The 23,577-nt window shown below is 41.6% G+C and overlaps 1 protein-coding gene across 6 annotated transcripts in view; it reads right to left on the minus strand.

Moving 5' to 3' along the window:
- Positions 1 to 2,024: 2,024 nt before the first annotated feature.
- LOC140500165 (uncharacterized) overlaps positions 2,025 to 23,577 on the minus strand; it is a 56,071-nt gene continuing 34,518 nt past the window's right edge. For 4 of the 6 annotated variants that reach the window (XM_072602494.1, XM_072602496.1, XM_072602497.1 and 1 more), the window contains 2 exons: positions 11,897 to 12,077; positions 2,025 to 4,360 (listed from right to left, as the gene is read on the minus strand). In XM_072602494.1, coding sequence (XP_072458595.1) covers positions 2,421 to 4,360; positions 11,897 to 12,077 — 2,121 coding nt within the window. In that variant the 3' untranslated portion in view covers positions 2,025 to 2,420. Of the gene's footprint in view, positions 4,361 to 10,572; positions 10,652 to 11,896; positions 12,078 to 16,241; positions 16,520 to 23,577 lie in introns of those variants that run through there. The other 2 variants (XM_072602499.1, XM_072602500.1) reach the window with 2 other exon arrangements.

A 23,577-nucleotide genomic window follows, 5' to 3' on the forward strand; every position in this document is an offset into this window, starting at 1 on the left:
TTTAGTGTAATACTATTTAGTATTCAAAAATCATTTCTGTCAAATTTCACTGATATTACCGTATTCTGAAGCAATCTCTTATTTTCCTAAGTGCACAGAAATTCTACTGGATCCAACCTCAAGTTAATTCCAAGAGAAGAGGAAAAGCTCAGTTTGTTTGTTACTAGCCTGACAAGACTGTTATCTTTTTTTCCCACCACCTGGATTTTCAATGTTATGCCCTTTATGTTCTAAAGATGGGCGCATGCATAAGATGGTATTTGAACCAGATAGCCTCTGAGGTCCCCTTCAAGAATTTGCGGTGACATGAAAAACATGTCCATTCCTTACATCCACACAGCAATCTGAATTTATTTTTTTGCCACAAAGTGACAGAAATAAGCAAGCTTTATAAGATCAGTGTGGATCCCAGTGATGGATGGCTAAACATCAAAACAACGACCCTCGTCATAAACAGCAAAGCCATTTCTTTGCAAACTACTGAATAGCTTATTTATTCAATAAGACAATAAAGTTGTCCACTCATGTGGATATCTGTATGTTTATTATTGGATGCAGTTTAGAGTATCCTCATCTGACACCTTATATTCCCCAATCCTGACCCCAAATGACTGAATTGATCACCAAGTGATGGTTGGAACAAGGTGGAAGGAAGCAGCCCTTAGCCATGAGGGGTCTTGGAGACATAGCAAATGAAGGTTTTGCTTGGTGTGATGCAACGAAAGCTGTCTTAGACCTAGACAAGGCCTGGATTTGACCTTGTGCTTTCCTACCTACTGTGTGACCTTGAGGGTGCTGGGAGGGCTTCACTTTTTGCCTGTGGGAAAGATACATTGTCAAACTGATGTGGGTATATGTTAGTGGTGGTGAAGCCAAGACTGTGTGCTACTGTCAAACCTTATCTTAATGTCCATAGTCACTGATTTTATGCCTTTTTCTCTCCACCCCCAACACAGAATTGTGAATATCAAAATGCTCCCTCACCCAAGGATATTCAAATATTCACCCTCTCAGTTGTGAAATAATGCAAATTCTATTTCCTTTAAAGGATCAACCACTAGGCTTGAGAAGGAATGTATCTCCTAAAGCACTTTTAGGGTGAGAGCTGTGATGGCAAGGACTGATTGAACCTAGGGTGGCCACAAAGAGGACAGAAGATTGCGCATGCTTCACTGCTTCTCCACCAGTCTTCTGTGTCTTCTCATTTCCTGGGTGAGGGGGAAGGAAATGAAGCTCTTAATGTGACTCCACCTGAGGTCATTGCTACCATACTGCCTTAGGTGAAAAAATTCCTAGTTATGGTTCTGATCAAGATGTCTTAGGTAGAAAAGGGGAAGGGATGAAAATCATAAGGGATGAACCTTGCTCTCTACTTGAATGACAGGATGAACTAGAGTCTGGCTCATTAGTGACTCCTGGAAGTTATCAAGGGTGGGTGGGAGAAAGACTTCTGTCTTGCCTGAACCTAGGTCTACCTTCTTCCTCCCTTGTATCCAGGATCTTAAGGATATAGGTGATTTTCCCTATACCCTGTGCCTTCACTAGGTACATGTATAATCAGGTGGTCACAGAGGCATAAAGGGGAGGTTCCAGGGTGGCACCTGACTCAGCTTCCCCAACTACAACCTGGCATTCCAGAGCCTTTGCCACCTTAAAATGACTTCTCATTTGGAGTTAACATGACCACAGAAGGATGGGAAAATTTAAACAGGCTGCCCATGGACAAGTCAAGAGATCATAGTTTCAGGCCTTGGGGAGATGGAAGTTAAGACATTTCTTGCTGGTTGTGAACACCATTGAAAAGTGATTTTTTTTCTTTTAATGTGAGATAATGATTAAGCAGTAGGTATCATAACTTGATGATGTTAAAAAATGCTAAAGAATGAACAAAACAAGAGGAAAACTGTAAAAACTTGGTTTAGTTGAGTAAAAGTAATACTAATTACATCCATGTATAAATGCTTATGTCTATTTACCATGCAGAATAATAATAACAATAATAATAATGTACATCATTAAATATGTCAGATTAAATTTTGGTAGGTTTTATTTCATTACAATAGTAAGCTCTTTATATATTCCATTTCATCATTTGTTGCCCACATAGCATGGTTGTCTGCTCACAACATAAAAACATTAGAGGTAATACTGGGCACCAGAGAAGGGCTTGGTTGGTGGCAGAAGAGAAATAAAGGCATAGACATGAGACACGTCAAAGAAAGAATCAACAGGACTTAATGACTAATTAGCTCTAGAGGGATAAAGGAGGGAGATAAGTTAATAATTCCAAGGTTTTGAGCCTGGATGATGGGGAGAATGGTGGTGCCACTTACAGAGAAAAAGATAGGAAAGTCAGAAAAGAGAACCACTTTGGATTCCCTGATTATTAAGTAATTTACATGCCCATTACACTCAAAAGATCACACCCTGGTGTGAATTATTTGATGCTTAAGGAGTTTCGAGCGCTGACTGAAGGCTTTCCCACAGTCGCTGCATTCATAAGGTTTCACTCCAGTGTGAATTCTCTGGTGTTGGATCAGGACTGAGCGCTGACTGAAGGATTTCCCACATTCATTACATTTATAGGGTCTCTCTCCAGTGTGGATAATCTGATGCTGAATAAGGTGTGAGCTTTGGCTGAAGGCTTTGCCACATTCGGTACATGTATAAGGTTTCTCTCCAGTGTGGATCTTCTGATGGTGGATGAGATTTGAGCTTCGATTGAAGGCTTTGCCACATTCGTTACATTCATGGGGCTTCAATCCATTATGAATCCTTTGATGCTGAATTAGGGTTGAACTCTGGCTGAAGGTCTTACCACATTCATTACATTCATAGGGTTTCTCACCTGTATGAACTCGCTGATGAAGAATGAGGTTGGAGCTCCGGCCAAAGGTTTTTCCACATTCATTGCATTCATACGGTTTATCTCCAGTATGGATTCCCTGATGCTGAATTAGAGCTGAGCTATGGCTGAAGGCTTTGCCACACACATTACATTCATAGGGTTTCTCTCCTGTGTGGATTATCTGATGTTTCCTAAGGACTGAGCTGTAACTGAAGGCTTTGCCACACTCATTGCATTTATGTGGTTTTTCTCCAGTATGAATTCTCCGATGTTGGATGAGGCTTGAACTCTGACTGAAAGCTTTTCCACAATCATTACACTTATAGGGTTTCTCTCCGGTATGAACTCTATGGTGTTTTATGAGGTTGGAGATTCGACTAAAAGGTTTCCCACATTCATTACACTGATAGGGTTTCTCTCCAGTGTGAACTCTCTGGTGTTTCCTCAGGTGTGCACTCTGGCTGAAGGCTTTGCCACATTCATGGCACTCAAAAGGCTTCTCTCCTGTGTGAATTCGATGATGTTTGATTAGGTTTGAGCTTCGTCTAAAGGCTTTCCCACATTCATGACATCCATAGGGCTTCTCTCCAGAATGAATTCTCTCATGTTGAATAAGGTTTGAACTCCGCCTAAAGGCCTTCCCGCATTCATTGCAAATATAGGGTTTTTCGCTGTTGTGAATTCTTTGATGTTTCTTAAGGCTTGAGTTCTGGTTGAAAGCTTTCCCACACTCATTACATATATAGGGCTTCTCTCCAGTGTGATTTATCTGATGTCGAGTGAGGTTGGAGCGTACACTGAAGGTTTTACCACATTCGTTACATTCATAGGGTTTCTCACTAACATGAGATCGCTGATGCTTTTTCAGGATTGCATTCTGGTTGAAGGCTTTCCCACACTCATTACATATATACGGCTTCTCTCCAGTATGAACGCTTTGATGTCGAATAAGATTTGAGCTTCTCCTGAAGGACTTCCTACACTCGTTGCACTCATAGGGTTTCTCCTCAGCCTGCACTCCCAGATGTTCATTAAGGGTTGGGCTCTGACTGAAGATTTTCCCATATTCATTAAACTGACATGGTGTTTCAGACACATGGATTGTTGGGTAGTTAATTAAATCTGAATTTTGTTTAAAGCTTTGATCACAGTTTTCAAGCTGATGAGGCCACTCTCCCGAAGAAATTCTTTGATACATAACAGGGTCTGAATTCAGACTAAAGCTTCTGCCCAACTCATAACATTCTTGGCCTATCTCCCCTGGAGAACTCTTGTGGACCACTGTCACTGGTCTGAAACTCCTCTCCTGAGAAAGTGATTTTATTAGCCCATCTCCTTCTGGAATTCCCCAGGGCTGTTCCAACCCTTCCTCATGTTCACACCCTTCTCCAAATTCAGGTCCTTGGGAAACATCCCCTATAAGTCTTTCTAAGATCACCACTTGTGAGTCCTCTTCTTCAAAAATTTCTTCTTTAACTGTCAACAACTTGAACTCAGTGCTGGTCTCACAATCTGAAACAATGAACGAAAATAGAAATATTATCTCCTATTTATCATACAAAAAAGGAAACTGATGGGGAAGGAAAAGGACAATCCCATGGGAAGCGGGTCTAAATGCCACCCGTGTGGCTAGGGAAGAATGTGGGGAATGGAGAACACAGGATGGAAAGGATGTGGTCACAGAGGGTAGAGGGATCCCAGAGAGAATACATAGGACAGGAAGAGAATGATGGGTGAGCTGAAGAACATGAGAAGTGTAGAGGAGGACATGAAAAGAAAGGGGATAACAGATGTGTGGGTGTGGGAATGGGGGAAATGAATTCTTGGGAAGTGTGAAAAGGACAATGGCAGTGGGGAGAGACTGGGATGTGGGTGGGAAGGGCTTCAGAGAATATGACAAGAGGTCGAAGTAAAGATGACAAAATGGAAATGTTACCTAGAAGATGAAACTCCCTTCAATACTCTGAATACACTTAAAAAAATGCTTATCCAGTGCCCCAAACTTCCTTGTTCCCCATCCTGGCCCACTCTGGCTCAGCTTCACCATGTATCCTTTGGCTCCTATGCCCAAAAGGGCTACTGGAGGAAGTCCCTGGAATGAGCAGACCTGGATTACTTCAGATTCATGGACTTAACTTATAATTCTACCTATTCTGGCTGTGCTAAGACAACTCTGATTCACTGTTTCAGAAGAGAATTTGGCGGGAATAAAGGAAGGAGAGGAGCACGGTGGTAGCAGAGAGGAGTAAATAAAAGACCTGAGGGAGGGAAGGAGCTGTATGCAGAGAAGGCAGTGGAAACCTGATAAGGAGAGCCCTTGGAGGGTTCAGTTAGACTCCAGTGATCAATGGAAGTGGGTTCAAATTATGTCTAAACTCTCATTATTAAATATTCAAAGGCTCCCTACTCCTATATTTTCTTACTAATAATTCCTTTTTGAGATACTCAACGTGTATACTTTCTCACATCTATCATGGCTCTATTATCTACCAGCAGCTAACCCCTCCACATGTGAATGAATGCTCAGTGAAAAGGAGTCGACTTTGAAGTTGGAAGGCCTAGGTTCTTGAATCATATTCACCAACTTTCTAACTTCCAATATAACCTTGGGCAAATCACTTAAAATTGTAACCCTCAATTTCCCCATCTATAAAATGGAGATATCTCAGTTCTACCTATTTTATGGGGCTGGTGTGAGAATGATAAGAAATAATGTAGGTAAAACACTTTTAACCACAAAACTATATGCACACAAGGAATTGCTAGTGCTTCAGTACTTAAGGACCTGTGATTTCACAAATGAGAATACTCCTACCACCAGTACAGACAGTATGCCTTGGGGACAATTTGATGAGCTACTGTGGCCAGCTTCCGATAGGTGACCCTCTCCGAAGTTAGATGGGCTGGTCCTCAGACAACAGCTGCAAAGTCAGCCAGCAGGCCTGTACTCAAGTCCTTTATTCATAATAATGATAATAATGATAGTGACAGCTGATATTTATATACTACTTAAGCTTTCAAAGCATGGTTCATATATTATTTCATAATAATAATGGCCAGCTTATGTAGTGCTTAAAGGTTTGCAAATATTATCTTATTTGATCCTTACAATAACCCTGGGAGGCAGGTACTATTATTATCCTTAGTTTACAGATGAGGAAACTGAGGCTGAGAGGTTAAGTGACTTGCCAAGGTCACATGGCTACTAAGTGTCTGAGGCTAGATTCGAACTCAGGTCTTCCTGACTCCAGGCTCAACATTTCACCCAGTGTCCCACCTAGTTACTTCATGACAACACCATGAACTAGGTGCAATTATTATTCCCATCTTTATGGATGAGAAAACTGAGGCTTCATCTAGGTTGTTAACTAACCTAGAATCATACAGCTAAGAAGTATCTGAGGCTGGATTTGAACCCAGGTCTACTTGACTCTAGCACTCCAGCCATAATATCATGCTGGCCTTGCAACCTCTGCTCTTCGGTAGGAAAGGACATGCAGATCTTGCTCTCCAATAGCACTGCCTTCAGAAACCCAAGGTCCCATCCACTCCATAGTGAGTGAGGCACTGGAGCGAGATTTTAGTGCAGAAGAATTATTATCCTTTTCCAAATGGTCAATGTCCCTACAATGTCCTACACTCATGTCACGTCACTCCCTTCACTAGTTCCTTTCATTCTTCTTCATGTACCCCTACCTTCTCAGTCTTGCCAAATCCTTCCCCTAACTAAACTTTCCCTTTTCTCAGTCAACTGTCTCAACCTCTTTTCTGCATTTGACACTGTTGAGCACCCACTTCTCTTGCATACTCTCTCCCTCCTGGCTCTCATCTTACTTGCCTGACCACAGCTTCTCAAACTCCAAGGTTCTGTTCTAGACCCTCTTTTCTCTGTATATTCTTTCTTTATAACATCATTACCTTCTAAGGGTTTAACTATCATCTCTATGCAGATGACTCCAAGATTCACATATACAGCTCTAGTCTTTCTCCTGAGCTTCAGTCTTGTATCACAATTGCTTATTAGACATTTCAAACTGGGTATTTCAGAGACATATCAAACTCAACATGCGCCAAAACAAAATCATTACTCCACCTCCCTCCTGATCTGTCCCCTCTTCCAAAATTTCTCTATTTCTGTCAGATACCATCCTTCCAGTCTCTCAAGTTTATAATCTTAGTATTATCCTAGATTCTTTCTACTCCTTCAATTCCACATATTCAATCAATTGCTGAATCTTTCCGTTTGTACCTCCACCACATCTCATGCTCCAATCCCTTCTCTTTTTTCATATACCCACCATCTTCATTCAGGCCCTCATCAGCTCTTGCCTAGATTACTTCAACAGCTTCATAACTGGTCTCCCTGTCTCAAGTCTCTCCCAATTCCATCCCACATGTTGCTGCTAAATTAATTTCCGCTAAGTGTAGGTTTGACGATGCTACTCTCCTACTCAATCAATTCCACTGGCTTACTGTTGCCTCTAGGGAAAAATATAAACTCCTCTGTTTAGCTTTAAAAATTTTTATTGATATTTTTGTTTTTACAGTGCCTAAATTTTCCTCAGTATCATTTGTTTCTTCCAGAGAGTCATCCTGTATAACAAAGAATCTTTTTTAAAAGAAAAAAGAATTCCAGTGGCTCACCACATTAATGCCAAACTTAGTATGGGCATCCAATTAGATTAGCTTACTGCAGCTCAGAATTCCTTAGCTCAAGAGATAGATCCTCTAGCCACAGTAGCTGGGATTCCAAGTAGGTACAACTCTGCCTGGCTCTCCAAAACTTTTCAAAGATCACTGAAAATGCACAGCAATCACATATGCAAATCAAGAACTCCAATGTAATTTGTCTGGACCTTTTGATCTGAACCTACTAAAGGTTCTGGGCAGCTAGGTGGTGCAGTGAATAGGGCACCAGTGCAGGAGTCAGTAGGACCTGAGTTAAAATCTCACCTCAGATACTTGACACTCACTAGCTGTGTGACCTTGGGCAAGTCACTTAACCCCACTTGCCTCATCCTGAGTCATCTCCAGTCATCCTGATGACTATCTGGTCACTGGATTCAGATAGCTCTGGAGGAGAAATGAGGCTGGTGACCTGCACAACTCTCCCTCACTCAAAACAAAGTCAAGTGCGAGTCATGTCATTATTTCTCTGATGGCATGGTCTTCTTTGGCAACAAAAGACGAACACACACACACTAAAGGTACTAGGTGTTTTCTTACCATCTCCTCACTTATCTTTGGTTTCAATTCCTTGTTAATCAGTTTTATTCTAGGTATTGTTGTAGAGAGCTTTTCTTGGAGCTAAGACTTGGGTTCAAATGCTACCTTGACACATATTGAATGCATTCCCCTGGGCAAGTCACTGAGCTTCTCAGTGTTTTAGGCAACATTCTAAGATGGCAAGTTTCAGAGAAGGGATCAACCTGCATTGGCAGAAGGAGCTTCCTCATCTGGGAGGTCTTTATACTGATAAAACCACAGGTCCAATCCTTATCTCTTAATCCTATTTGAAGATTATATTTCTTAACAAAGAAAACAGGAAAAGGAAAAACTGAGAATGTTCCTTTTCTGCCTTTTCCTCTTTTTGCATCACCTATCCCAAGGCCCTCCCCTTGATCATCCTCCATTCCCTAATGTGACTAAAGGAGCCCTCCTTGTTGGCATTAGTATTCTTGGCCAACTTCAGTTTATTCTAAGTATCAGAGCCCCTGACACCATCCTTACAGGACAGTGCTACTCTTTGGGCTTCATTCTTGGCTACTGCTTCTAGTTTTATTTCTTTAGACCATGGCATTCTCTCAAGCCAGCTCCTCCTGTAGGATTTTGAGCTATGGGATCCTAACTACACTCTCACTAGGATCTTTGAAATCTAGTCTCCTCCCACCAAATATTAGGTATGAATAGATTAGGCTCATCTTTCTTTTCCTTCTCTCTCATGAAATCTATGATGGAGTGGTCACTTTCTCCAGAAGGCACCATCAAGGGTCTGATTTGGTAACCCATCCCTCCTTACTGCTCAGAAGTACGCCCTCTTCTCTTCACCACCTCTTCCACCTTCTTAGGAATGAAATTCTCATTAGAGCAAGTCAAGAATTTAGAGGCAGCTCTGCAGATATCCAGATAGTTGAAGTCCTCCCACCATTATTTTATCATCTCCCATAAGCTTTGTGAAATACTTCTAGAACTCACTGTTTATTCCCTCTTTGTGGCCAGGTGGTCTGCAGGATACTCTTTCATATGCTGTTTGTTTCTGCCTCCACTGATACTTACCCACCATGCTTCTATTCCATGGTTCAAAGATTGCTTCCCATAGATATACCATTGTGATATATGATCCTACTCAATGGAATAGGATCTATTTAATCATTTCCTTTAGAATAATGGACACAATTCTATTGCCAGATTCAGGAATACTTACAAGACAGTATTTATCATCTTGGGCCAACAACTCTGGTTTCTATTTTATTTGGCATGTCTATATGCTGAGGCCAGGGGTGTTACTACTGTCCCTCTTCTTGGATTTTGTCTGGTGCATAACTGATCGTCTACAGTTATAAAGAGGAGAAAGGGATCTTGGAAGCCATTTAGTCCAATCATTATTGGACTAGGAACTATGTATATTATACACAAACGGTCATCCTGCCTCTACTGAAAAACCTCCCCCTGAAGGAGGACACACAACTTCTTCATGTAACCTAGCTCACGTTTGGATGGTTCTACTTGTTGGGAAGTGTTTCCTTACATTGAGCTGAAATCAGCATCTCCATTACTTCCACTTATTGCTTCTAGTTCTGCCCTAAAAGACCAAGCAAAATAGGACTAGTCATTGAGAGAGGTGATGGATGTATTTTGGACATGGCCAATGGGGGACTGTGTTTGGCTTGATTATGCACATTTGTTACATGGGTTTTGCATATGTTTCTTTTTTTTTTCCAAAGTGGGATGGAGGTGGGAGAAATGATAGGAGGAAGAGAAAATAATTTTTGTTAATTAAAAAAAAAAATTAAAAACTAGCCATTCTTCCACATCAGCAAATATCTGAAGATGGTACCATGTTTCTCTTTAGTCTCAGTTCTTAGTTCCTTCAACTGATACATGTAGGACATGTTTTCCGATTATCTCACTTGCTATCTTCAAGTATCTGTAGGGCAGTCCTGGGGAAAACGCTTGTTTTACTTGTTCTACCCAGGCAGAAAAACAAGGAGTGGGGTATAAGGGATGGAGAGGCAATTTGGGTTAGCTGAAGGAACAACTGGGTCACAAAAAAGTGTAATGGGGTCTCTAGGATTTTAAGCAGAGGCTGGATGACTATTTTGACAGGGCTGTTGTAGCATAGATTCCTACTCAGGAATGGGTCTCTGAGATCTCTTGGAACTGAGGTTTTCAGTTTATAAGAAAGTCTTGCCTTTACAGTGTGACTTTCCTGATTCCCTTCCCATTTCTTCATCTCCTTTGGTGGCTTTTCTTCCTCTTTCTCAGAGTAGAGCCCACCTACATCTCCCAGATGGACCTTTGTTCTTTTTCCTTTATGTTATATCCTTTAAAAACCTCAACCACTCTTGGTTTCAACTATACAGAAAGTTCTGTATACATACACACATATACATACATGTATGTGTGTGTGTGTGTGTGTGTGTGTGTGTGTGTGTGTGTGTGTGTATCTCCTGCCTTGACCTGCCCCTCTCTGCACAACTGGCTCAGCTGTGAAAATGACTCACTTCTACTTGGATGCTTCACCAACACACGCTGCTGAAAAGGCCAAGCTGAATTCAGCTTCTTAGAAGCACTCTCCCAACAAACCGCCTGCTGGGAGATTTGAGAAATACATACAGATGTGGTCAAACCAATGCGGTGCAAATGAGTTTCGTGTTTGTTAAAGAGTATTTTGGGATAGGGAGTAGAATCAGACAATATTCCTTGGAGAAGAGAACTTTTGGAAAAGACTCTGAAGAAAAGCCCCCTAAGAACTACCTGAGTCTTCTCAGCTGACTTGCAGCTGTGATGTCTCCCCATCAGATGGGAGCTCCTTGAGAAGAGCAGTGGTCTGGCTTTTCTGTTTGCATCCATGATGCTCAGCTCAGTGCTTTGCACATTGTAAGCACTGAATACATACTTTATCATTCATTCATTCATTCATTGAAAAAGAGGGTTGTAAATTGGTGGGCAGGCAGAGGGATGCCTATGATAATGAGAGTGCCCAGGGAGGGGCAAGCACAGGGGTCAGAAAGAAGCAATACAGGTAGCTCACAAAACATTTGTGAAGTGCCCACTATATGCCAGGCACTGGTGGTAGGAAGAAAAAAAATGAAACAGTCCCTGTCCTCAAGGAGCCAACAGTCTCCTGAGGAAAAGCAATGGGTACATGGAAGTAAATTCTAAGTAAATACAACCTGATTTTGGAGTGGTCAGGGAAAGCACCCACAACTGTGGGGACCAGGAAAGGCAACTTATAAAAGGTGATAATGGCAGGGAGCAAGGAATTCTGAGAGCGGTGGGGAGGAGGAAAAGCCTTCTCAGCCTTGGCAGGGGACAGAGGCTCAGAAACAGGGGAGACAAGGGTATGGAAGGGAAAGCAAGGAAGCGGGCTTGGCTGGACTGCACTATGAGTGCTGGTGCTGGGGGCCAGGGCCAGGAGAGATTCACTGTAAATCAATCCTGAAAGACAGGTCAGAGTCAGATCATAAAGACTTTAGATGTCAACACAGAGGAGTCTACCTTTTATCCTAGATGCCATGGGGAATCACTGAAGCTTCATAAGCAGGGGAGTTGGCTGGGCTTGTGGGCGGGTTAAGGAGAACCAGAATTGTGGGGTGTGAGGTGGGGAGAGGTGGGTGAAGGGCCCTGAAGCTCCGTACTGGAGAGCTGGGACTTCATTCAGTAGGCAAAGAGCTTACAAAACCCAGCAGTGTTTTACATACAGTAAGTCCTTTGAAACAATAACAATTAACAACAAGAGGCTGGAGGAGGAGAAATGGGTAGAAAATGGAAGCCTCATTTGGTCAAGTGGCTCAGGGGGAGTGGGGAGGCAGAGGAATTGAGTACCTGACTGGAGATCCTGGAAAGGAAGCAGGGACTCAGGGTGCAGAGATCCAGGCTGGGTCCCCAGTGAGGAGTTGCTGCTGCAGGGCAGGGCAGGTGGTGACTCCAGGCCTGTGCCCACGGATGTCATCTCCATCTTTGTGTCTTCAGCGAGGGCTCTCTGTTGTTGTGCACAATCTGGGACCTGGAGACAGCAAGAACATGGCAGATGAGGATGGTGCTCTTAACCTTAGAGCAGAGACCACAGGATCCATCCTCCAGAACAGAGTAAAGGGCAAACAGGACCTGGCCTTTCCCTTATTCCCAGAAGGTTGCAGCAATGTGGCATAGAGAGAACAGGATATAGCACTGGGGCTAGAAATGTATTCGTGGCTTTGGTCCCAGCTCTATCCTACCTAAGACTAGGTCCCAGGTCCTGCACCACTGGGAAAAGAGGGAAGGCAGATGAATGATAAAACAGGTCCAGGGAGGAGAGTTGTTGGTTTTTAGGAAGGTATAAGCAGGATGTGGGGAGGGGTTAAAGCATGTCCAAAATCATACTTTCATATTTCTTCAATATTTTCTCTTCTACTAGCTTCTCCCTTTCTGCCTATAAACATGCTGACATTTCTCCAATCTAAAACAACCCTTCCCTTTATTCCGCTATTCCTTTGGTCTATTGCCCCTCCTCCTTTTAATTGACAAATGGCCTAAAAATCTAGGATCCCTGCCTTACCACCCACTGCCTTCTCAACCTCTTACAATCTGGCTTCCACCTCCGCCCTTCCACTGAAATTGTTTTCTGAAGACATACCTATGTCCTGCACCAGCACCAAATCCAAAGGTCTGGACTCAATTCTGACTCAGCTCTTGGAAGCATCTAACACTGGTAAACCTCCCCCACCCCCATCCCCTAACACCTCCCACTTTCTGGAAGTTATCTTCATACTTGGCTTCAAAGACACTCCCACCCCCCCCACCCCCCACTCTGTAGGACTGATCTCCAAGTTTATTCCCCATTTTCCTCCATATTTACCACCCTTCTAGTACAGCTATTCCCTGAGGCTCTGCCCTTGATACTCCTCTCCTCTTGTTTCTGGTTAATCACAACAACTTCCTTTGCTTCAGTTATTAGGTTATCTATTCTATTGTATTATCTGTTCAGCTGGCAAAATTCCAGAACAGTCACTTGGATCAAGAAGTGTGGGGGTTCAGTGGAAAGAGGATCAAAGTGGGTTCAAATGGCACCTCTTGTACTTATTAGATCATAGGCAAATCAACCAATCCATCTGAGACTCAGTTTCCTCAAATATAAAATGAGGATAACAATAGCACCTATTTTCCAGGGTTGTTTAGAGGATCAAATGAGATATTTACAAAGTGTTTTGCAGACCTTTTATTTTTTCCAATTACACGTAAAGATAGTTTTCAACATTCAATATCTGTAAGATTTTGAGTTCCAAATTTTTCTCTCTTCCTCCCTTCTCTCCCTCTTCCCCAAGACAGCAAGCAATCTGATAGAGGTTATACAGGTACAATCGTGTTAAACATATTTCCACATTAGTCATGTTGTGAAAGAATCACAACAAAAGGGAAAAACCACGAGAAACAAAAAACCAAAGTAAAAATAGTAAGCTTCACTATGCATTCAGACTCCACAGTTTTTTCTCTGGATGCAGATAGCATCTTCCATCATGAGTCTTTTGAAATTGTGTTGGATCATTGTACTGCTGAGAAGAGCTAAGTCAGTCATGGCTGATCATTGCACAGTGTTGCTGTTACTGTGTACAATGATCTCCTGGATCTGCTCACTTCACTCTGTAACAGTTCACATAAGTCTAGTTTTTTCTGAAGTCCACTTGCTTATCATTTCTTATGGAACAATAAATAATATTCCATTATATTCATATACCACAACTTGGTCAGCCATTTCCCAATTGATGAGCATCCCCACAATTTCCAACTCTATCTACTATCTTTTGACCCGCATGGTTTCTCTTCATAGCACTGCTCTTCTCCAAGTCAACCAGGCTAGAAATCCTGAAGTTACCTTTGACTGTACTCATCTCCCATCTGCCTCCTCTAGTCACCTATTGAGTCTACCATCCCAATATAACCACCTTAATTCAGGATTTCATTCTTTCCCAGATGACTACAATAGTTATCTAACCGGTCTTTCTGCCTTTGCTGTCTCCCTTCAAATCCACCCAGCCAGATTAATCTTTCTAAAGCACAGCTCTGATTACATCACTCCCCTGTTCAAAAACAGTGAACAAGAGTGTGGAGGTAGAACTGCACAGACAGTTGTTGCTGGGAAATAAAAGTGACCAAGTTCACCCTAAGAGACTAAAACAAGACTGTGAAAGTCTGAACACACCAGGTTGAGTTTAGACTTTATATTATAGGGATTGAGGAGTCCCTGGAGTTTTCAGATTAGAAGAAACATATGCTCAGAATTGTGTATTAGGAAGATTAATTTGAAAGCCAAGGCAAGATGAAGAGGTGAGGGAGGAGGTTGGCCTGGGGTTAGGACACCCATTAGGGACCATTACACTAGTCATGAGGTGATGAGAGCCCAAACTAGGAGAAAGCCCTGGAAATGGAAAGGAGCTCTCTCTTCACCTCATGTCACTCGGATGCCTTCTGCCACTCTCTCTGACTTCACCTCTATCTCACACAATGAGGCGGCCCTTCTCTACCTGCACAAGCGATCCCATTTTATCCCAGCTTCTCCAGTAGATTGCCCCTCCATCCTTCTTGCCCTTTTGCTTATCTTCAATCTCTCTTTGGCTGCTTCCCTATAACCTACAAACATGCCGAAGTCTCCCCTATCCTCAAAAAATCCTCACTTGGTCCATTCATCCTTGCTAGCTATCATTCCACAGCCTCTTCTCCCTTTTTCCACTAATCTCCTTGAGAAGCGAATCTATGTAATTGCTGCCTTCAGGAGAGGTGGGGGAGGGGGCAAAAGGGAGTAAGCATTTATATAGCACCTACTCTGTGCCAGGGACTGTGCTAAGTGCTTTTTACAAATATTAACTTATTTGATCCTCAAAGGAATCCTGGGAGGTATGTGCTATTATTATCCCCATTTTACAATTGGGGAAGCTGAGGCAGAGGTTTAAGTGACTTGCCCAGGGTCACACAGCTAGTAAGTCCCTAAAGCAGGATTTGAACTCAGGATATTCTGATTCCAGGCCCAACTCTCTATCCACTGTGCCACCAGCTGCCTCTGCTTCCTTTCTTCTCACTCTCTTTTTAACTCTACAGTTTTGATTCAGACTTCATCATTCAACTGAAACTGCTCTCTCCAAACTCTCTACTAATCTCGATTGCCAAATCTAATGTTCTTCTTTTAGCCCTTGTCTTTCTTGACCTCTCTGCAGCTTATGACACTGTTCATCGTCTTTTCTCCTTGATTACCTCTTTTTAGGTTTCCATGACACTACTCTGTCCTGATTCTCCCCCTATCTGTCTGACTCTTCCATCTCAATTCTTCTTTGCTGGATCTTTATCCAGGTCATGCCCAGTTAAGGTGAGTTTCCCCTAGGGCTCTGTCCTGGGTCTTCTTCCTTTCTCCCTACATATGCTTTCACTTGGTGAACCCATCAGTTCTCATGACCTCAATGATCATCTCTATGCTGATAATTCTCAGATCTGGTCATTCAGCCCTAACTTTTCTCCTAATCTTCAGCCTCATATCTCCAAGTGCTTATTGGATATCATCTAATTGGATGTCCTGTAGCCATCTTAAACTCAACACAATCAAAACTGAACTTACTATCTTTACCCCCAAACATCCCTCCCTTCTGAACCACTCTATTACTGTTGAAGACACCACCATCATCCTAGTCCAGGGTGAGGCACTTGTGGCCTTTTGACTGAAGCCAAATTTTACACAACAAGGAAGTGGAACAAGGATTCGTTCTGTAAAACTTGAATTTAGTCAAAAGTGTCTTCCTCAAATCCTCATTCTCTCTCATCCCTCCATCTGCTGCCAGTTCTTGAGTTTGCCTTTGTAGCCTCTCTCTGACACTGCCACCACCCTGGTGTAGGCACTCATCACCTCACACTTGGGCTACTGCAGTAACTGCTGCTTGGTCTCTCAGTCCCAAGTCCCTCTTCATTCCAGTCTATCCACTTAGTTGTCCAAGTGAGCTTCCTAAAGCACAGTTTTCACCCTATCACCTCCAAGTTCAAACAGAAAATCCTGACCCTTTCCTGCTTTTCCACTCCACTTTCACTTGACTCCACCTTTTCTCCACCATACACTCCAGGATCCAGTGACACTGACCTCTTTCTAGCTCCTCAGGGGCCATACTCAATTCCCAGAATCTAAGCATTTTCTGTGTGTACAGATTGTACTCACCAATATTCAGTAACATATTCCATGACTATAATCCTCGTCCTCCTCATCTCCACCACCTGGTTTCCTTCAAGTTCTAGCGAAAATCTCATCTACAAGAAGCTTTTTCTGGTTCCCCCTTAATGCTAATGCCTTTGCTCGGTTGATTATCTTCAATTTGTCCTGTACATAGCTGGTGTGTACACAGCTGTCTGCATGTTGTTTATCCAGTCAGACTCCTCAAGGGCACAGACTGTCTTTTGTCTTTCTTTATATTCCCAGCGTTTAGCAAGAGGTTAGTTAGCACATAGGTGCTTAATAAATGCTTACTGTGTGTGAAAAGGTAGAAATACAAAACCAAAAAGAAAGATTGATGCCACAAAGAAAATGTTTCTCTGACACAAAATAGTTTGGGGGGATGCAGAGGAGACTTTTAGAGAAGATTAAAGTCCCTGGAATATTTATTTTTCTGTGCTCTTTTATGGTTTGCTTAATTTGGAAACATAAAATAATCATATATGGTATTTACTTTGGTCCTAACATTATCTCACCTTGCATAATGAATCTAGGACTGTCACTGACTCAAACATTTTGTATTTATTAATTGGATTTAATTTTAAATTCTTTTATTTTTGGAATAAATTAAAGTGCAAGTTGCTAAATGCAAAAGAATTTTAGTATCTTAAGAAGCTTATGACGTAATTATGGGCGCACAAGATGATCCTAGCAATGATTTGGCAACAATACTTTTGCTTAGTGCTTTGTTAACTATACAGATGATGAGTTTTTGTTTGGACATGTTGAATTTGAGATATAGGCAGGGTTTCCAGGGGGAGACATCAAGCAGGCAGTCAGAAACATAGGTCTAGGACAGTAGTTTTTAACATGGGCCCCAGAGACCCATAAGGGGCCTGTTTACAGGTTTCAGGGAATCTGTGAACTTCGATAAGAAATTATTTTCTATATAATTATTTTCAAGTTAAGATTTAGCATTTCCTTTAATTATTTCAAAACAGGCTTCACTGGGCTCCCAAAGGGACATACAAAAAGCTAACAGCCTGGTTTGAAAGGCTGGAGGTATAGATTTTAATCATTTACATAAAGGTTGGGGTTGAATTCGAGAAAAATTCTTTGTAGCAGACTGAAGAGAAAGGAGAGCAGAGAGTCAAGGACTCTTGCTCAGTGAATGCCTACAGTGAGGGGGCAGAGAACGGAAGAGGAAATTGTCAAGGACGTCTCCATGGAATAACTATTTAGTCTTTGAGTTGGGCAAATCAGGGCTCAAATCTTGCCACTAATACTGATGAGATGTGTGACCACCAGCAAATCAGTTAACCTTGCCGAGCCTCAGTCAAAAATTTGCAAACTTCCAGGTTTTAGATAAGTGTCTGTTATTATCATTATCACTATTTTTATTAAAAACTAGCAATGAGAACAAAGTAAAATAAGATGGCAATTTGAAGAGGCTGTAGAATTAATCAAACTACAATTTTTTCATGAGGAGAAAAGTCTGTGCATGTTTATAGGCTAACAAGAAGAGGAGAATAGATTGGAGATCCTCCAAGTAGGGCTGGAGAGAATGGAGATGGGAGCAAGGGCCTGGAAGAAGTAAGAAGGGCTGGGATTGAGTAAACACAGGGACGGAGGCCAGCCTACTCTTGTGGGACACTCTAGATCCAGTTCTGCACTCTAGTCTCCAAGGCCTATTTGTGTCCCTAAGTCTCCAGCTTTGTAAGACAAGGGAGAAGGATGACAAGATAGAAAGTACAGGGAGAAAGATTTTAAGGTTGTGAAAGTTTATATCCGATACCCTCTTATGATCTTTTTCTGCAGAAGACAAGGTCATCTGCTGAGAGTCTGAAGGAAAGATGGAAATGGGGTATTTAGAAACAAGATCTGGAACAACCTCAGTGAGTAATGAGCTGGGCAGTTAACAAGAGATTAATAAGAAAGCTGCCAAGCAACAATGTGGGCCCAGCTGGGGTTAGATGGCTCAGATTTGTCGTGTTCTGGGTCTGTACAATTCTGGGACATTCTCCAGAAATGTTCTACAGCCAGAAGCAGACACTGAGAAAGCAGATGGATGAAATGATTTGGGGATAGCAATTGGCATGGCCAACCCTGTGGAAAGCCAAGAAGGTAAGGGTTTGTGGCCATGATACGAGTTCTGGAAAAAGAATTAGGCAAAAGACTTTGAAGAGGCATTATAGTACAGTAGGAGGAAAACTAGAGTCAGGGGATACTGGTTCAAGTTCTAGCTTGGACACTAACTACAGTGGGATTATTTTAAGCAGGCAATTGAGCTCTCCACAACAATGTCTTCATCTGTAAAATGGAGTCAGATATGTATACTCAAAGAGCTATTAGGAGGAAACTGGGATGCAAACTTTAAAATACTACATAAGTCATACTGCAAAAAGGGATGCAGACACTGACCCCATAGATAGAGCTGTTAGAAGCAGGACAATGGACCAGTCACCTCCATCTGCAGTAATTAAGTTTCTGATACAAATGTGATGGGAGGGAGAGAGGGAGAAAGTACCTTCTGAGGTCACATAGGTGCCCTGGCCCAGGACTCTACAGAATGCCTAGGAAAGCCTAATAATCAGAGGGAACATAACTCAGTTCAGGAGCCTCCCCTAGCAAAGATGGAGAACAGACATGGCAGTGTGAAAAGCCAAGAGGAAATAGAGAATGCACAGTGGGACTAGATCCGTTGCCTGTCCTAGGGACAGATCAACTATCCCATCGGAATGAAGCAAACATGAATAAGTCTGTTTTGGCCCAAGGCCTCGGCTGGTGGAGCCAGATCCAACATAAGGAGAGGGAGGAGACTATCCTGTTGAGACAGCTTTGAGGAGGCAAGTTCTAATAGTCAGAAACCAGTGCAAGAAAGAGGAAGAGAGCTGGATGGCAGTAGATATACCTGCATCCTTGTGAGGATGTCAAGACCTCCAAAGTTTATTACTGGTCTGCAAATAAATCAGACTGGCTCAGGAAAAAATAGAACACTCCAAAGAAACCTTTCTAAAGCAACAAAAGAAGGTTCAGAGATTAAATTCTCCATTTTTGCTTCATAATATAAAAATCCTCTGTGGATCTAAATGTTGCTAGATTTTCCAAATCTAAGTATATTTAAGTTTTTGAGGCTTTTATTGAAATTAGAAAAAATTTCTTCTAAACTAACAATTTGGGGATTATTAACATACGCTGATGGCCTCATAACTGCTCAGCAATCCTTTTATTCCACTCTAAAGAATTCTCTACAGGGAACATTCCACACCTTTTCTTTAGTCCTCCAAATGAAATCTCATCTCTACTTCCCACACTCACAGCTAATAAATCCATCTCTAACTTTAGGCTAACAAACAACAATAAATGACATGTATACAGTGCATTCCTGCCCTAAGGTTCTATCGCTGCCACACCCTTTCTCTTTTCCCCTTCTCAGCTGCCTCCTTCCCCTAATGCCGTGGGCCTTCTCTTCTGGGAGTAGAATACAAACTGGCAAATCTTGGACTATGGTACAGGAGAAGCTCACAGTCCCTTACCCTCTTTCCTGCTTCCTGTAGGGTTTTGCTCTAGCAATTATCCCTTTTCTCTAATATCTTCAAATCTCCTTAGTTCTAAATGAAGCTTTCCCATGACCATTTGAACCCATCTAGAAACCATCCCATACCTCTCCTTCCATTGCCAGATTTCTACAAAGCTATCTATATTAGCTATCTCTACTCTGTCTTCACCAGCTCACTCAATTTTCAGCAACCTAGATATCTCTCTCTCAAAGGTCAGTGTTTTTCTTTCCTTTAAAGTTCATTTTGACCCTCCAAACCAATCCCTGCTTCTCATTAGTCTCTCTTCTCCTAGATTCTGTAACGTAACATTCTTCCTACATCTGTTAACTCCTTGTCTTGTTTGCTGGTTCCTTTTCCTCTCCCCTACCTCAGCTGCATACACGGGGATGTCCCCTTGGCCTCTGTCCATGACCTACTTTTATCTATATACAAGAGCATATCATTATCCTACATACTATACTATATCTTATTGTGATCTCATGAGTGGATAATTTCTAAACCTATACTCCTAGTTTCACATTTTCCATTGCTTCCTGGACATCTAAGCATGGATATCCAATCATCTCAAACTCATTGTGTTCAAAGCTGATTTGATTAGATTTCTTCCCCAAATCTGAGAGCCCTCCCTTGCTTTACTTCTATTTTTATTGATGGCACTGACATCCTAGAAGGGGGAGACAGGAGAGTCACCTATCAAATAATCATGCATCTTAGTTATGCAGTTAGGTGGCACCATGGATAGGGTTCCACACATATTGTTGGGAAGACCCTATGTGACCCTGGGCAAGTCACTTTACTTCTATCTGCTTCAGTTTCCTCAATAGTAAAATAGGGAGAATGATGGTACCTACCTCCCAGGGTTGTTGTGAAGATCAAATAAGTTACTATTTGTAAAGCACTTAGTATAAGCTCCTGGCATGTGGTAAATGCTATGTAAATGTCTATTCCAGGGGTGGGGAACACAATACCCAATTTGCTCTGTGAGGTTTGGATTCAGTCAAAGGGCCACACTTGAGAACCTAGAGGGCCACATGTGACCCTCCCCACCACTGGTCTATTCCCTCCTTTCTACCTACAACGTACCAGGTAATGTAGATATGGAGACAAAAAGAAACCATTCTAGTTCATTCTTCTTATATCTCATAATTATTTGTGGACATCCTTCCCTCCCTCTCCATTAGGATAGGAATTACACACTGTTTATTCTTTAAAACTCACAGTATCTTATACCTAGTAGGTGCTCAATAAACGTTTGAACTAGATTTTGTCTGGACTGGTACATTTGACATTTGCATTCACTTCTGTTCTTGTACTTGCTATCTACTGGAAGACCCCATTCATTCCATCCTTCAAGGCACAATGGTACCATCTCCATAAAGTCTCTTTTTTATTCTTATCCCACCCCCTCCAACTCCAGGTAAAAGGGACTTCTTTCTCCTTAAACATTGTATGTTTTTATCTAATTCTCTTCAGCTCTTTGTTCCCTCAAATTTACTTGTATCCATGTCATAGTGCCTCAGCCCTTCTCTGCAAGGCTGTTGGGCAGCCCAGAGAGCAGGAACTATATAATTTGTCATCATTGTAGCCTAGCAGGCACTTTAAAATGGTCATTGAAGTGAAAATGAAATCATGTATGTATATGTATATATATATATTCACACATCTATATGTACGTATATCTAGTCTCTCATTGCCAATATATGTGTTGCATGTATATATACATATACATACACATATATGTCTACATCTATATCTATCTATATAGTCTCTCATTGCTCTGACCCTTAACTTACCACCTGACACCTATTATAATTTTAACCCTGTTCCTCTGGCTCAATCCTCTCTCCTGTTAGCTGTTCCATTTCTTCTTCCTTGACTACCTGCTTTTGTCCCATCCTCTTCTCCCATTACCACAGCCCCTCCTCATCCAGTTTCATAGTCCATGTCTTAACAGCAGTCCAAACCTCTCATTAAATAAGGAACTGACTGTATGCGGTACCTGAACACTTGTTTTATGAGATTTTCAGTCAATCATGGGTTCCTCAATTTATTCTTCAATTATTTTGTACTGCAGCTTATTTCCTCTGCTGTATCAGTTTTCTCTTTCAGCATAGATCAACTTGTTCCTTTCTAAAAGCAAGCTTCTTTCCCAGAAAGCTGGCAATACAAGGTCTGAGCAACTTACTGAATAATATCTGAGAGCTTGGAAAGAGAGCAGTAGTGATTCAAGTACAAAGACTTTTCCTTTATGCAGTGATGATGACATGGATGGTTTACCTGTATACTTTTAGACCACTGTGTCAAACAAAAATCACTATTTTGCGCTGCTGCATTGCATTGTCAATCATATATTTAAAAACATTTTTCTTTGAGAACTTCTGAAATTGGCTATGTTCTTTTTTCTTAATTTTTATTGTGACTTTTAAACATCACCTTCATTTCCATCTGCCACATTCTTAGGAGTTATTTTTATGTACATAAATATGAAATAACATGTCCTTTATATATAATGAATATGAAATAATATATCTTTTAAAGATAGTAAGGACTCCAATAGTTTGGAATTTGGACAGGAGCTGCAATGGACTTGACTTCTCCCTGCAGGTCTACGCACAAAGCGACTGCCAAAACAAATTAGCAATGCAAATGATATTTCAGGGAAGATAATTAAATTATAGTTAAAAGAAGTGATTAAGAGAACACTGTTTTCAAGTATCTTCTAGTTCCAAGCAAAGTACAAATCAGTCTGATTTATTTATTTACTGAAGCAGATTTTTTAGGAGCTCTCTACTAAGCAGCGATGGGCTACTCTAATGCAGAAACAATCCTAGTGGAAAAAACTGGATAAAAACTGAAAGTTAATGAATAATAACTCATATCTACAGGGGTTTAAGGTTTACCAAGTAAAATCTAAAGTACAGAACCATTCTGTAAAATGGTACAAATATTGCTATCTTCATTTTACACAGAAAGAAACAGACAAAGAACTCACTTGCCAGGATTACACAGTGAGCAAAAGAATTCAAACTTAGATCTTCTAATCAGTGGGTCCAATCATTATACTATGTCACCTACTAAAGAAATTCTGAGACCTGAAGAAAAAAACATAACATGGTGAAAAATGTGTGGTAATTGGCTAATGAAATAAACTAGTATTTGTCCTCTGCCCAACCTTGCCAAATTTTATTATAATTGGGTGCTAAAGACTCAAGAGCCGAAGGTAAAGGATATCTGCCTATAGACAAGACACCAGGCAGTCATGCTTTGCCAGAACATAGGCTAATAATGATGGGACAGTGTAGATGTTAGCTGGGTGGCCAATATGACTGATCCTAAGATGCTGCACTGAGTGAAGTGATAAACTATTTAGGTCATAAGAAAAGAAGTGCATCCATCTATCCATCCAAGCATTCATCTCTCTCTCTCTCTCTCTCTCTTTCTCTGTCTCTCGTACGTGGGAACTCAGAGCAAAATAGCCATTTCTATCACAACTTAGATTCTTCCCAAGCTCACCACTGAGTACTGCTAAGACAGATTTCAAAGGCAAGAGCCCAGTGATCCAGCACACTTCCAGGATTACCCAGTCCTTTCCTTTCTTCTTGTCTAGCACAGGTCTACTTGCTCCATGTGTACCATAGGAACTCTTTCTGGCTGATGATCAAAGCATGGTCCATAGGGCTCTCTCAGCCCTAGGAACCATGTTTTACCCAGAATCTCTTAACAGATCTTGCCTATGCTCTCTACTTCATCATTCATGAGTTGCAAGAATATGCACTTAGCTTGGT

Source organism: Notamacropus eugenii, chromosome 4 (genome assembly GCF_028372415.1).
Source record: "Notamacropus eugenii isolate mMacEug1 chromosome 4, mMacEug1.pri_v2, whole genome shotgun sequence".
In the NCBI taxonomy this organism is placed as follows: Eukaryota; Metazoa; Chordata; class Mammalia; order Diprotodontia; family Macropodidae; genus Notamacropus; species Notamacropus eugenii.